Source organism: Cryptomeria japonica, chromosome 9 (genome assembly GCF_030272615.1).
Source record: "Cryptomeria japonica chromosome 9, Sugi_1.0, whole genome shotgun sequence".
NCBI lineage: Eukaryota > Viridiplantae > Streptophyta > Pinopsida > Cupressales > Cupressaceae > Cryptomeria > Cryptomeria japonica.
In genome coordinates, this window is record NC_081413.1 from 609,532,945 (window position 1) to 609,548,410 (window position 15,466).

Sequence of the window (15,466 nt, forward strand, 5' to 3'; positions counted from 1 at the left end):
ACGAAAGATAGCTCACAATGCCATAGAAAGAGTGCAATCTTCTAAGGTAGTGAAAGATTTTCATATTGCAAACATCCATCCAAATACCCAATGCTAGCACAATCCAAATGAATATCCTCAACCAAACTATTGCCAAAAAGAGGTTTAGACTGACTAACCATACAGTGCAATTTGCAATCAACAAACTACAAATGGTATGAACTGGAATTCCATCAAATATCGTCACATTTCTCCATTACAATCAATGAAATTTAACTAAAACTTGAGAAGTAGAAACCATGAAACATATTGAAACTTCACATAAGATCCAACATATTTTCAATGAAAATTATGTATTGATTTCATCATAGTCTTGGCAACAATTTCTAATTTCCTCCTCCTACTTCTATTAACTATTGCTCTATTAACCTTTACAAATGAAAAGGCCAAGCCTTATGTAGACCTTGAGTTTTAAAAGAAGGGCCCAAATTGATTCTAAATTAATGGCCAAGATAATTCAATGAAACCCTAAGTGAGGGTATTAAAGTAATTTTGTAGTGTTTTTATTATGGTCATTCAGTTAGGATCTTTACCTTTCGTAGTTAGTTTCATTTTAGTATGTTTCCTTTCGTGTTTCTATTTTTGATCGTTTCCGTTATGGAAAGATTGTCTTGTAATTTTCTATATAAGAAGTATTCGTCTCCTTAATTAATTACAATATCAAAATATCATTTCATTGTATCAGAGCTTAGGCTCTTTTTTGGCGAAAAAATTTGTGGGTTTTTTTAATTTTTTTCAAAAAAAATCATGGAAGGGTTTTGCTTGATAGTTTGCACAAAAATTAGGGAGTTTTATTTTTGTTTACTACTCGTGATGGCCACGAGTAAATTTTTTTGAACAAACTGGGAGGTGTTGTACATTTTTCTCCTCAAAAATCGGGGATGGGTTTCACACAATTTTCTCTTAAAAAATTGTGGTTTTTCTGATTGTTTTTTTCATGATTTTCTCACACAAAAATCATGGGCTCTTTCTTTGTTGGAGGGTTTTTTGATTTTTTCCACAAAAAATCATGAAGGGTGTTGCTATTTTTTGTGTTTTTTGATTTTTTTTCCAAAAAAAATCATGATGGGTTTTTTGCACGAGTTTTGAGAAGCTGATCTCGGTGTCTTTGGATAAAGGGAGGGATGTGTTTGTTACCTGTTGTGACCTTTTCACACATCGCCCCATTGCTAACGGGGACCCCCTCTCTTCCTGCTTTCTGCGTTGTTAGGTTAGGGTTTTGGCTGCTTAGTGGGTAATTTTGTATTTCCCGTGCTCGAGTCTCGGAGTTTTGGTCATGCCTAGTGCCATTTAGGGTTTTTGAGGTTATAGGATCAAGCTTGTGAAATTGAGATTTTAATGATCTTAGTTTTGTCTAAGTGTTGACCCTTTTGGAGTTGTTTTCTCGCTCCTAGAGAATTATTTAAGTTGATTTCGCACTTTGTTCTGATGATTCCCTTGTGTTACGCTCCAATTTCTGATAAATTTGCCTAAGTCTAGTTGAGTTTTATTAAGTTTCGAAGTTTCTAAGTGATTCTGAGTGGAAAAATCATCATTTTTCGGAGTAAAATCCATATTCTAAGGGTTAAAAGGTCAAATTCCACACTAGAGATGCTTTTCCCCTCATGTTTCTGACTACCCATGGTTTTCCCCTCTCAGAATCCGGATTGGACATGGATTTCCCCTGAAATCCATACTTGCTCCATTTTTCCACCACTGTGAATCCATACTAGGGTCGATTTTCCACTAAGAATGCATTCAATGATTTTGAGTCCGGATTTTCATCCAGACTGAGGTCGTTTTTCCACCAGAGGGGTATTTTTGGGTGATGACTTAATTTTACGTGGAATTTTTCATTCCACACTTATATCGATTTTCCCCTAGCCCCATTTTGTGCACATTTGATGATTTTTGAGTCCGGATTTTCATCCAGACTGGGATCAATTTTCCCGTAAGGGGATATTTGACAATTTTTAAAGTGATTTTGTGAGGATATTTTAATCCTTGCTAGGATCGATTTTCCCCAATTGACCCATTTTTTATTTAAATTGAAATATTTTAATAAATGAGCTTCATTTTAATTGTTTTTAATAAAAGACAATGATTATTTAAAAGATGAAAGCAATTAATAAATGATTTGCTATGAGCATTTAATGTTTTCAACCTTCTAGAAGCAAATTATTTTCACCCAAGCAAGTATAAGAGCAAGTGTTTTATACCACATTGCTTGTGTGGTGAAAATTGGTGATGAAAGTAAGTTTAAAGGGAGGAGGCCAGCATTATTTTATTATTAAGTTTGCCAAGTGGATTCCATGCAAGGGCGATTTTCTCCATAGTTGGCGATTTTGGAGCAAGTGTTCAAGTGAAGTATTGAAGACTTATTTTTCCAGTTGGACAATCCACTCCATTGTTGCCATTGAAGTTTATTGACTCTATTGATTTCAGGTTTTTGATTTTTGGGGAGTTAGCGGTTTTTTCTATTTGGCAACTTTGATCATTTTAGAGGGCTCCTACCTCTAAGTTGGCGATTTTCCTTGGGGCTGCTATTTTTACTGCTGTTATCAGACTGGTTTTCTGCCATTGAAGACCCCCCCCATGCCACGATTTTGGTGAAGTTCGCCATTTTTGGTGAAAATCGTAATTTTGGTGTAAGGCAATTTTTGTGTTTGGGGTTTCATCTCCAAACAAAGGTGATTTTCCTTGATATCGCCTGGTTGTTTGCTGTCCTCAGACCATTGTTGGCAGATTGGAGGGTACATTGAAGATCATTTTCAGACTTGTGGAAGATGGTGCCATAGCTGGGAAGGTTCGATTTTTATTTTGCAAGTGTTTGGAGCATATTTTGGTGGATACAAACATGCATGTTGGATACCGCCATTGCCCCCCTACTTGCTATCATTTGCCTCAGATCTGAGTTTTAACTCCATTGCTTCAGGTTTTGATCTCCATTGTTGGCTGTACATTCATTTTTCAGACTTAACTTTTATGGCCCAGCCAGCTGCAACTTTAGTGATTTGCATTTAGAGACATTTTGGGATCATTTTCAGATCATTGGAAGGTTGTCTCAGGTCTGCAACAGTGTTACTGGCTGCTTGTCCTCAAAAAATTATCTTTTACCAGCCATACCTATGTTCCCAAGATTGATTATTTTTCAAGACTGATTTTTATCAAGTTTGTGCATGTTTTTTAAGGATGATTGCAACTTTTTTTGAGAGGTTAATTCATTTAGTTGCAAGTTGTCTTCAGATTTGTGACCTCCATTGTTGATTGCGGAAGGTGTCTTTAGACATTAATTTTGTGCAAACACAACTTTTCACACCTTTCGCTAGTCACTCTTGATCCGGTATACTCCTTTGCACTATGATTTGCACAAAATTTCTAAGTATAAGGAGGTGTTGATTTCATGAGGATTTCATACCCTAGTCTTGTCACATTTTGTGTTTAAATTGTTAAGATCTACCTAGAGTGTGGACTATCTTCCTGACTTCATGCTCTAATTAGCCTAAATTATTAGGAAGTCAAGAATTCTATTAAGAATATTATATTTTTCCTAAGTTCTAACTTCAAGCTTCGTGCAGGTGTGATGTCGAAGTCCGGATTTAAGGAAAGAAGAGAACAATAAAAGATACTGGAGACTGGATTCTATCCAGAGTCTAAGATGTCATCTAGATGGAAGGAGATTACGGATACAAACATGCATTTCTTGAGACTGAACATGATGCGACAGCGGATGTTCGGAGTTGGAAATTAGATTCTTTCCCCGGCATATGTAAACATTTTGAAGAGTGATATTTTTCAAGCCGCTGGATTTCCACAGTCCATACAATGCAGTGAGCTTATCCTGGAATGTGCACAATCTTATGATCCTCGCTCGCAAATGATCAAGACTCCTAAGGGCGTTGTTATTGCCTACCTTGTTGAGGATGCGATTGCTGAGGTGTTTGGAATTCCACGTGGAGCGGATATGAAGGATGCAACTAAGGATGAATATGAAGAGTGGTACACAAAGAAGATGGATGCGTGTAAGAGTATGATAAACAAAGAGTGGATGATCGAGCCTAGGCTTCATCATTCCAAGGCTCCCAAGACACTCATGTGCACAGACTTCAAAGAGGAATATAGTGACTTAGTATTCCTACTCAATAGAGTGATGGGGACACCGCAGGGTGCAATATTCGATGGATGGATGTTCTACTTCATCCAGGATTGTCTTAGAGGGACATTGATAAATTGGTCTAGAATCATAAGTGACAATCTGGACTTTCAGCCGAGGAATGTAGAGCGGTCCAAGTCATTCACCATGACTTCTTACTTGGTATACCTGCTTGCACGGTTCGTTTCATACAAAGGATTGATATGCAGAGGTGAAGTCGGGAATGGGCAAGGACAATTCAAGAGTCATGAGTGCTATCTCCAACTAAACATGTATAGAATTGAAGACTATAAGAGAGTGAATGATGTATTCACCATGTACATCACGCGGATGCTGCAAGGCAGAATCCACAGAAGATTGTCCAAGGAGGCAATAGAGCTAATAGAGAAATATGGATCATGGTATATTCAGTTTCCCACTTTCACGTACCTTAGGATTCATGGGTTTCAATCCGAACACTACAGGCTTCCTAGGTATCCTTCCGACAGAATGATCTTGTTGGAAGTGGTGAGACAACTTCTAGAGTTTGATTCCATTCAGAGAGAGAAGCATAGGACAGGCATGACATTCCCTATTTCAGTTGGGAAGACGTTGGAGGTTTACCAGTCTGCCTTAGCCACCAGTATTACGAGTGAGGAGCTTGCATTCTATCGATTTGCAACTTTCAAGAAAAGAGAAAGATTTGATCTAGATAAGAAAGTTGTAAGGATCAGGGGAGAGAAGTTCATCCACAAGGTAGACATAGAAGATTATTGGGCCAACCTGATGGACGAGTAGGGAGTGAAGAGTCGAATGTGGTCCAGAATGTCAGTGGATTTCATGAGGAAGTGTGGACTTTTCCTCATTCCTGATCAGGTGTTAGATGACAGGGATCATACGCATCCGCAGTATGAAAATGAAATGAAGAACGCAATTTTATTGCCTAATTGGTTAGAATCAGAAGAGATTGATCTGAATGTATTGATAAGAGAGGTCTTGAGTTTCTCCCGTACATGGGTAGATATTCAAATGAATAAGCTAGTTGATATGGGTGTTTCCTTCACTTATGAAAAGATGAAGCCGAAAGAGTCTACTTCCGAAGATGATCAAAGGACTATCAGTGATATCAGGATTCATGTAGATGAAGAGAGTCAAGCTCCCAAGAGAAGGAAAAACACGCCCGGAGGAGTCAAGGCCAAGGGGAAGAAGATTGAAGAGGTGAAGAAGATGAAATAAAAGACTATCATTCCTCCAACTATCATTCCTTCACCACCTCTCAGTGTCTCATCAATTAAGGAAATTGAAATAACATAGCAAAATAAGGAAACCCAACAATGTTCCAACACAGTGATACTGCCAAAGAATATTCAGGAGTTAAATGCCACATCGACATCTGCTCCACCAAATGAGAATGATGATCAACCGGGGTCCCCTACTATCCTTTTGGAGGTTAGTTTGGGAAATGAGATATATGATTTGACCAAGAGTAATCCTGATGATGATGATGATGATGATGTTATCTCGACATTGAGAGGACTTGATCGAGATATGTGTCTCGATGATGGTATGGAGATGGCCGCTATTCCTGATTGGCTGATGAGAAGTATGGAAAAGAGTAAGAAAATAATAGAGGTACAATCTATTGATAACATTGATGATTACCTAGCTAGAAGCAATAAGGAGAAAGAACCCAAGAGAGCTGCGATTTTGTTGCACATAGCTAGAGATGAGATAGGAATGCGGATTGTGCAGGTTGTTGTTCGTATTGGAGGTGTGACAGTGGACATTGCTACTCCTATGGATCTCCAGATTACTTCAGTTGCCCTTTGCCGTACATCGAGAGAGCAAGAGTTTCAGGAGGTTGGTGATAACCTTAAGGCGATTAGCGCAAGGTTAGATAGAGAAATTGAAGAGAAGAAGAAGTACAAAGAAGAGAATATCAGACTTAGGGAGTATATTGTGGGGATAAGGCGTGAGAATCCCACCCTTATTTCCCATATTACGTTTGATCATGGACTACATTCACACTATGAGGTAGCGAGAGATACACTCTCGGAGGTGGAAAAGTGGATTGAGAGTGCAAGAAAATAGGTAGACGATTTCCTTACTCAGTTTGTTCAGGTATATGATAGGATAACAAGGCTCATGTTTAGAATCTAGTATTTGGAGGGAGTTTGGGAATAATTCTGGCCTATTCAGGAGAAGACTATTCCATGCCATGGAGCTTTGAAGAAGATTCCTAAGTCCACTTTGATTAGCGAGAGCATTGTACACAGTGGAGACAAATACGATTTCCATGGCTGGTATTGTTCATTGGCCGTGAAGAGATCAACTTATGAGAACGCCCAGTTGAGTTGTATGGAGATGGAAGGATTGATTCAGGACATTTAGATGAAGATCCTTGCCTCAATTGAGGAGTTTAATGGGTGTTGATGTTAGTGATGCTAGTGGTTTACACTTAGCTGAATTAAGAGACAAGATGAAACTTATGTATTTTTGTCAGTTGGACTCTTTGAAGAAGAGTCAGATAAATGATTTGGTCTCTTTGTTGATTCATGTTCATAGTTCGCAGAAGCTCATGCCAGATTGGGAGAACACTTTGGATGCTTGCTCGGATTCATTGGACGTGATTGATTTGCAACAAGATACCTTGCCTAGCATTTCCATGGAGGAGTTAGATTCTGTATTGGCTAGATTCTTGGAGTATGCTAGGAGAGAGATGCAGGGAGGAATCTTTTAGAAGATTCTCTATTTGATGACTAGGTATCTTTTTATTGGGCCATATGTTGGTGGCTCCATTTTTTTATGTAAACCCTAATTAGGGCAATTCTAGGGTTTTGTTGGCATGATCTTGGCCATCCATTTTTGTAAAAGACTATATATACCTCCTTGTCTCTCATTTGTAAGGGAGAGTTTTTGTATAATTATTGGTATATGCTGTAGCTGTTTGAATCTAAATCATTGTTCAATTGTTAGTGATTTCGCTCTTCAAATGTTGTCTTTGCATTCATGGTTCTCAATTCCTCCAAGTTAGATTAGAATTTATTTTCATGTTTGTTAGATTGAGCAAAAGATTTGTTGAATATATTTGTGTGGAATCCTTAATCCATACCACTAGCCTCTTGCCGCTGGTAAGTGTGCCTTGTGTGGTCAATTGGAGATTTGAGTTAGCTTAACTTCAACTATTACGCGTCCTTTGACGAGCATTGACTTGGACGGTGTCAATGTTTGATGGTGATAGTCTGAAAATCCTGGAGTGTACCTTAAAAATTGCACTAAGCTTGTGTCAATACCTGTTTGTGAGACCTTGCCTAGTTTGATTCCACTAAATTTGTTCATCATTTCCTACATTCTTAGGCCTAGAATAGATTTCCTGAACCCTATTCCTTTTGCCCATTTTTTAGTAAGAATTAGATTCAGAACTACATTGCTAAATCCTAAGTTGTCAGCATACCTATTCCACATATTTCATGATCGAAGAAGATTATCCTAACATTTGCGCAAGTCCCCAATTGAACACAACAATTCACATCGACCATTGAGTTATCCACTCGTCAAGACCTGACATGTAGAAACCTTGGAATCATTTTAGTTGATCTTACCCTTAGCATTGGAGTTAATTTTGTTCAAGAGAGGGTAAATTACTTTGGTATTTTATTCTAAAATGTTATGTGCATAAAACACACATCAACATTACCCAACATCGTGTTGGATGGATTGTGGTAAACTTGGCCATATCCAGAAGTTTTGCAAAAGCAGGGAAGGTCTCAACAGTAGGTTCATGTCATAGAGCATTATGAGGGAAAGGGGGCAAAATTGTATGCATTCGTGACCAAATGACCTGCAGATTATCTCAAGTCTAAAGTAGGGTAGTTAGTAGAATGACCATTAAGGGAGGGTATAAAAGTAATTTGGCAGTGTTTCTATAATGGTCATTTAGTTAGGATCTTTCCCTTTCATAGTTAGTTTCATTTTAGTATGTTTCCTTTTGCGTTTCTATTCTAGATTGTTTCCGTTATGGAAAGATCATCTTGTAATTTTCTATATAAGGAGTATTCCTCTACTTGAGTAATTACAAGATCGAAATATCATTTTAGAGGGTAGGTACAACTACCATCTCCTTACACTTAATGCCATCCAATGAGGAAATTACAAGTCCTTAAATGCACATCCTTTTGTGGAAAAGGACCAATGAAAAATGAGTTGTACAATCATATTAAATGTGATTTCACATGTTTGTTTTCCATCTTTGTAGGAGTCATGTTCGATAAATCTGGACATGCTGACCCTAAATTATTTTAATGGTGGAGATGAGTAGATGCCACCTCAGCTTTTACATGCATTGTAAACTTTCTTCTTTCTTGTTCTTTGTTTCAACTCCACTTCTATATCATCATAAAGAAGTCTTGAATTTCTAACTTTGATTAACTCTTCTGATACTATCTTCCTTAGGCTTCATTGTGCATTTCATCTTCATCTTTAAAATCCTTTGCGATGTCTTGCATTTTATCTTATTGAATGTCTTGATTTTCATCTTTCTCTATTCTCCTTGGATATCTATGACTTCTCATCGTAGTTGTATCCTCCATTGTCATACTCTTGAATGTGTTGATCTTGTCTTCCCTCGCATTGTTTAGTCCTTTACCATACGCTTCCTTGCATCAATCCTGAAAAAGAAAGAGGACTCGTTGAATTAAAGTCACGGATAAACAAGTTTATCAATTTTGGTTTGGCAACATGAATTTTGTTTACTAATTTTGGTTCATTGTATTCATGCATTTAATGCCACAATTTGTTTCCCGATCTGATGCCCTATAAGGGAATTCGGGAGCTCAATATCTGGCCTTCCCTGGTTTCTTTGAAATTCTAAGTTGCATTAAATGGTTTTACTGCTGTAATAAGATTTCTCTTGATTACTATTTGGATCAAAAGCAATGTATCATCATATTTGGTTTGAATTAATTACTGTCATATTTACATTGAAATGAAAGATGTGATGTTGTTCAAACAGCTATTGATGGCATGGGAAGGCTCTAGGAGGATTACAGTGCTTTAAGTTATAGAATTATCTTTGCTAGCAGTTATGTCAATATAACTGAGGGATCAAAGAAATATTCATATTGAAGAAATTGACATTTCTTATGACTTATGGCAATAGAATGTAGAGTGTAACATCCAAAATATGTCGACATATTTATAGCTTCGTTTAATACATTGGGGTAGGGTAAACCCTATTGGCATTGAACATACTTAAAATAAGAAGTGACCGACTGCCGAGTTAGATCTAGAAGAACCCAAACTACATCAGATTTAGCATATGCCATGTTAATTGTTCCATAATTGTTAATAAACATTAAACTCCTTTATGTGCATTTTGTAAGTTGGAAGGATAACTATATCCAAAGCTCCAAACTACTACAAGTGCGATGACATATACGACTGACATGTCATGAAGAAGTGAATTTGACAAGTCACACCTTCAGGTGAACATATGATTAATCATAACACATTTGACTAATATTTCACACACCTATAATTGATGCAGCACATCTAATCTTTAGAAATTGTCTGGTTGGAAACTGAAGCTTGAACCAGCTGGAGTACAGCAACTTATGTCTCAAGGTGCTTACTATATATTGTATATGAAGTGGGTATTAAAAAGCAATTGCCCGTTTGAAGTAAATGACTCAGAACTTCTTACTTGGCTTAGGAACTAGTCCCATCGAGCAATGGAATCTTATGAGCTAAATCGTCTTTAGTAACAATAGAAGAGTGCCAGTTTGTGTAGGACATGGAAGCTGTAGTAAGTTTACACCAACAAATATTTAAATTACGCTTATTTTTGGGACATGGGAACTGCAGTGGTCTTTACCAACAAATATCTGAAGAATGATATGTCCGCAGCAATATCTGCAGTTGTTGAGCCAAGTATTTGTAGAAATGTTCTTTAACAAAATGAATAATTTAGTTCAACCAACAACTATGTGCAATATGATTTCTCTTAAAGGTTAATGAGTATTTTTCCCTGACAATGTGTACAAGGACCTGGAATTGTTGTTGACCTTTTGGAGGATGAATTTTTGAAAGATTGGCTTTTCCAATGTGCTTGTTTTCTTGTAGAGCTATAAGGCTTAAAGCTATGGTCACTCTAAGCTTACAAGAACATAAACAATACACTAGTGATTAGTGAATATACATGAAAATCAACTTCTGATCAAGCTATAGAATAATGCTTTCTTAGTTCATGTGCCTGCATTTAAAACCTTGAAAAGAGACGCCCTTTTCTGATTGAAGCTCCAAGAAATGCAAGATTTTTTCACATGAGGCTATTCAGACATATGAAGCAATGTGATCTCTATAAATGATCCTTTTGCATAATTTGGTTTGGATTGCAGGGGTTTATTCAGGATATAATAACAATAAAGAGTTCATCCATATCATTTTTGAAATAAAAGCTGCATATAAATTGCATGTAACAACACTATGAGAAGAGAGGCACAACTATATGGAGTGTTCTCAATAACTCAGTAGCAATTGATCATTATTAAACAACATGGTGAAAATGGTGAGCTATTGCACACATTTGATTAACTATAAACAGGAAAACATATTTGGTTATAATGACTGACATGAACTTATTCCCAAAACTAGTAAACGATACAACTCGGAGGGGCTACATGACATCCACTTGAGGTGTGCATTTGTGATGAAGACTAGATAACCACTGTAAGACTAATTTCCTCACAGTATTAAGTCATGTCCGACATTGGCATCTTAAATTCCCTTCATAGTGGAATAGACTATTAGTTTTTTTAAATGCTCATGGATATGGTCTTTGGTGTTGAATTTGGCTGGGGAGTTTTTCTTGCTTCTGTTTTTGTTAAAAATGCATCTTTTAATTTGATTACATATGATATGTAATCTAATCTCTTTGGAATTTGTTGGCAGCTTGGAGCACGTGAAGTACATGCAGATAATTCAAAAACTCCAGCTGTTGATGTCCGGATTGTGAGTTCATTTCTTTTTATGATTAATCAAAATGTCAGGCTTCACTAAATAGACCTTTCTAATTTCTTAAACTGTAGTCATCTGGATTATGTCATCTCTCTATCCTCTGTTATAACTGTAAAATATTAGGGATTTGAATTGGGAATTCTGCTTTGATTTTAATGTATAATTCCTGTCAGGCTATATATTAAATGATCAAAAGTTAGGATCATTTACTGCTGTATTCATGTGTGTGTCATTTTACTCTTGTATGTGTAACATGCAATACCTGAATTTCTTCGATTGTCATTGTTGTGTTGTGATGTTTTCACACATCGCTCCATTGCAAATGGGGACCCCCACTTTTTGATTTGCTTTAGGGTTAGTTGTCTTTTAGCTTGGTCCTAGTTGTTGACCTTTGTTTATGGGAAGAGGTTGGTTTTGTTGGTTCGAGATAGAGGAGAATTGCAAAAGTTGTAAAATTGTCAAACGTTGTCATTTCGCAAAGTTATCAAGAAAGATGTCAAGGTAAGAAAACTTCCTAGTTTTCTTTTAAGGGTTGTTTGTCCACCCTTTGGAGAATAGATGAAATCAAGTGTTAAAAGATAAAGTTTCTCAAGGCAATTAAAAATTGGAAATTTCCTTCTAAGGGTCGAATTTCCACTCTTGGAGATTGAATCAAAGTGAAAGAGAAATTGGAAATTTCCTTGTACCCATCGAATTTCCACTCCTGGAGATCAAGTGTTGGATGGAGATTGAAGAAGAGTAATCTTCCTTGTCCCGTGCATTTTTCCACACCTTGAAATTGAGCGAATTGTCATGAAGGAAAGGAAGTGAAGGTGAAATCTTCCTTCTAAAGGTCGATTTTCCACTCTCCAAGGAAATTGATGAATAACGCAAGTAAAATGAAACAAAAAAGGATAAAAAACAAGGAAACTAAAAACCTTCCTTCTAAGTGGCAAATTTCCACTCTTCCTTCTAGGGATTGATTGTCCACCCTTCCTTATACATGTCAATTTTCCACCCTCCCTTCTACATATCGATTTTCCACCCTTGGTTTAGTTTGAATGGTGAAAGAAGAAAGTGAAATCTTAAGGCAATAAAAAGTGGAACCTTCCTAGTGAAGTTCGAATTTCCACTCTTCCTTCTAAATCTAGCATTGAGTAAAACTTGAGAAAAGAAAATCTTCCTCGTGCCTAGCCAATTTTCACTCTTTCTTCTTCCTTGCGTTTTTCCACTCTTCTTTGTGACGTGCAAATTTCCGCTACAAATTGTGATCAATTTTTAAGAGTTAAAGCAAAACCTTCCTTGTCATAGTCGAATTTCCACTCCAAATTTTGATGAATTTTCAAGAGCAAATCTTCCTTCTACCTTGCATTTTCCACTCCTTCCTAGTGAGGTTCGATTTTCCACCCTTGAATGGCAAGTAAAAAATAAGTTAATTGGTGAGTTCTCCACATTAATTAATCATTATTTCAATGCAAAATCACAAGAAGAAGGCTAGCCGACTTGACAATCAATTACAAATTCGAATTTTAATTGCAAACAAAAATCGTTTTTAAGTGCAAAGTCGGCTGGTAAGAGAGGAAAGGGTGTGACTTTTGTTTTAATGCCTATAAAGCAAGAGGGAAAGGTGCGGTACCTATCACAAATCAAATTCAAATTAAATAAACAATTTTGCATCCAAAGAGGCAGTTCCAGATTCAGAAGGGAATAAATCAAGCCAAAATCGTGGGAAATAAGAGGTAGAGGACTTCTTGCGAGCAGATTTCGATCAGAATTGCAAAATCAGCAACCAAATTCGCAGGAGTTGAAGGCAAAGATAAAATTGCAGTCAAAGAATAGGCTTCAAAATTTGAAATCTAATCAGAATTTATCAACATTGAAAGACAAATTTTGGAAGCAATTATCGATTTATTGAATTGGAGAAGTAAAGTCTGATCACTGATCAAAGCCTAAATCGTGTGTTGATCAGCAAGATCAATCGAATTCTATGCCATACATTCAGATTTAAAATCAGATCTTGTCAAGTATGGAATATCAGATTTTGGCTTAATTTGTGAGGAATTTCATATTCAAATATTGTAAAATTCATGACTCCATTCCTAGAATTAGCTTTTAAAGTGTGAAATTTTGATTTTAGAAGGTTGAATTCAAAATTTATAAGTGAAAATCAGAACTTATGTAATTCTGGAATTGGTGATTTGAAGGCATTTTTAGTCATTATTCATTTTCAAACCAAGTTTTTTGACTTCGAGTTTTATACAGGTCATGTAAGGAAGCGGATGGAAGGATCTCCTCCACATGGAGAGGATAACATTTTACAAGGATATCAAGATGCTACAACGTGAAGAGAATCACAAAGAAGGGATTCCAAAGGAATAAAGAAGCATCTGTGACATCAAGGGTTCATTCCAAGACAAATAAAAAAGAATACTACTTCATCATCAAGCACAAGAATGGAGAAATTCAACATTTGCAAGATGAGGAACCAAGTGCAAAATGGACTTCACCAAGGCAAAGACTCTCAAAAAGACTACACAATGATATCAAGAGTCAAATCATTCAGGGGATGAGGTCGACAGATACACTTCAGCATTTCAACATTGCAAAGGAAGATATTTTACGATCTTGAATTTCCTCCGGAAACCCAAGAATCATTGCTAGTACAATAGAGGAATCTCAATGAAGAGCACTAGGATGAGAAAATTCAGGATGAAGCGCATCATTAGAAAGACAATTCCCAAAACATGTAGAAGGAAAAGTGAAATGTGATCAAGGAAAGTGATAGTTTCAGAAGAGTTAATCAAGCCTAACAATTTGATCACTTTGACATGATACAATTTGGGAATATGTCCCAATCACCATCACTATCAGTCAAAAAGGCTAAGTAATGTTGAGTATCAAGAGATATTGCTCAAATACACCACTTTGTGATGATCTACATGTTGTGCATATTGAGGTGGCAAGTCACTATCGACCCAATCACATCATTCCAAGTCAAAGCGTCCAGATTCAATGTACTTGACTCATCCAACGAGTAGGATAACTACCACGTGGAGGCGCAAAGTTCAATGTACCTAACTTCATCACTCATTGGTCAGCATTCAAAGAAGGGCATGTGTCCTAAATATTGTAATTTTCTCATTGGCCAAGGAGTTTGTTGTAACAAACCCTCATTAGGGTTTTATTGTTAGATCTTGGCCGTTGATTTGAGAATCAATCTGAGTCTTCAAAATGTAAAGAGACCTCTGTAATATCCCTTGGCTAATCTGACCCTGTTTCGCTTATTTGAACCCCAAGGAATATTGTCAAACACTTGGCATACAATGTTTGAAGCCGCTATAGTGAATTCTTAATTTGTCTTCTTTGGGTTTGTAGGCTGAAATTTCAATGGCTGCCTTGATATATTGGTTTGATTCTCCTCATATGCAAAGCCCTTGTCAAATATATATAGCTGTTCACCTTTCTAAATCCCCTCCTATAGAATTCAAACTACTGTAGTGCACTGTTCATGGCACTGTAGCGCACACTGTAGCAGCAAATAAACCCTCTCTATGATGTTCTCAGTCTGCCATATACATATGCTCTCAGCTATGCCAATAAATCTGAAAATAAATCTCCAATCAGCACAATATTGACTTCTGAATGAAGCCAACTCTCACAAGCATAATCAGATGATATTGCACACCCTCTATATGCTGTTACAATGAAGAAGCCACGCTCTCCAATGCCGACAAGCCTTGAATCCTGCAGAAACCCTTGGTATTCTACACTTCAATGCTCCAGAGAAACTTCAATCAAAAACTCCAATCACATAATGAAGTTCGATTCCTTTTGCACACTTATATTTCCTCAAGAAGTTCGAACTTCTTCAAAAAGCTCTTAATTAACATTAAATGTTATAATATTTCATTGGCATCAATAATGTAATTAAACCTTGGGTTATGTGCTCATAAATTATTAATAAACTTGGCCCCCTTCTCATGATAAATAGACCCTCATTTAAGTGCTTTATAATATAAAGTCATTTTATAACTTAATAATATAATCTCCAAATAATTAATGTTTAATTGAGCCAATTAAACATTAATATCTCCATGAATACTTTGTATTTTCAAACATCGTCTGAACTGGGAGCTAACATGAGGAGACTGCATATGACCATACCCCCTTTACTAAAAATAGCAGGGGTCCATCTCTAACATCCCAAGACTTACTAAAAATAGGAAGTAGAGCAAATAATGTCCGAATGATGCCAAACGAAGACCAAACTGAAGCACTCTGCACACTGGAGATGATACCAATCCTCAAAAGACCCTCTATCCA

The 15,466-nt window shown here is 36.7% G+C and overlaps 1 protein-coding gene across 5 annotated transcripts in view; it reads left to right on the forward strand.

The window, feature by feature from the left end:
- LOC131039063 (U1 snRNP-associated protein usp106) overlaps window positions 1-15,466 on the forward strand; it is a 90,639-nt gene that overhangs the window by 35,247 nt on the left and 39,926 nt on the right. For all 5 annotated transcript variants that reach the window (XR_009358876.1, XR_009358877.1, XR_009358878.1 and 2 more), the window contains one exon: window positions 11,099-11,158. Coding sequence is in view for 2 of the 5 variants with exons in the window: in XM_057971812.2 (XP_057827795.1) it covers window positions 11,099-11,158 (60 nt within the window). In the remaining 3 variants the exon portion in view is untranslated. The remainder of the gene's footprint in view (window positions 1-11,098; window positions 11,159-15,466) is intronic.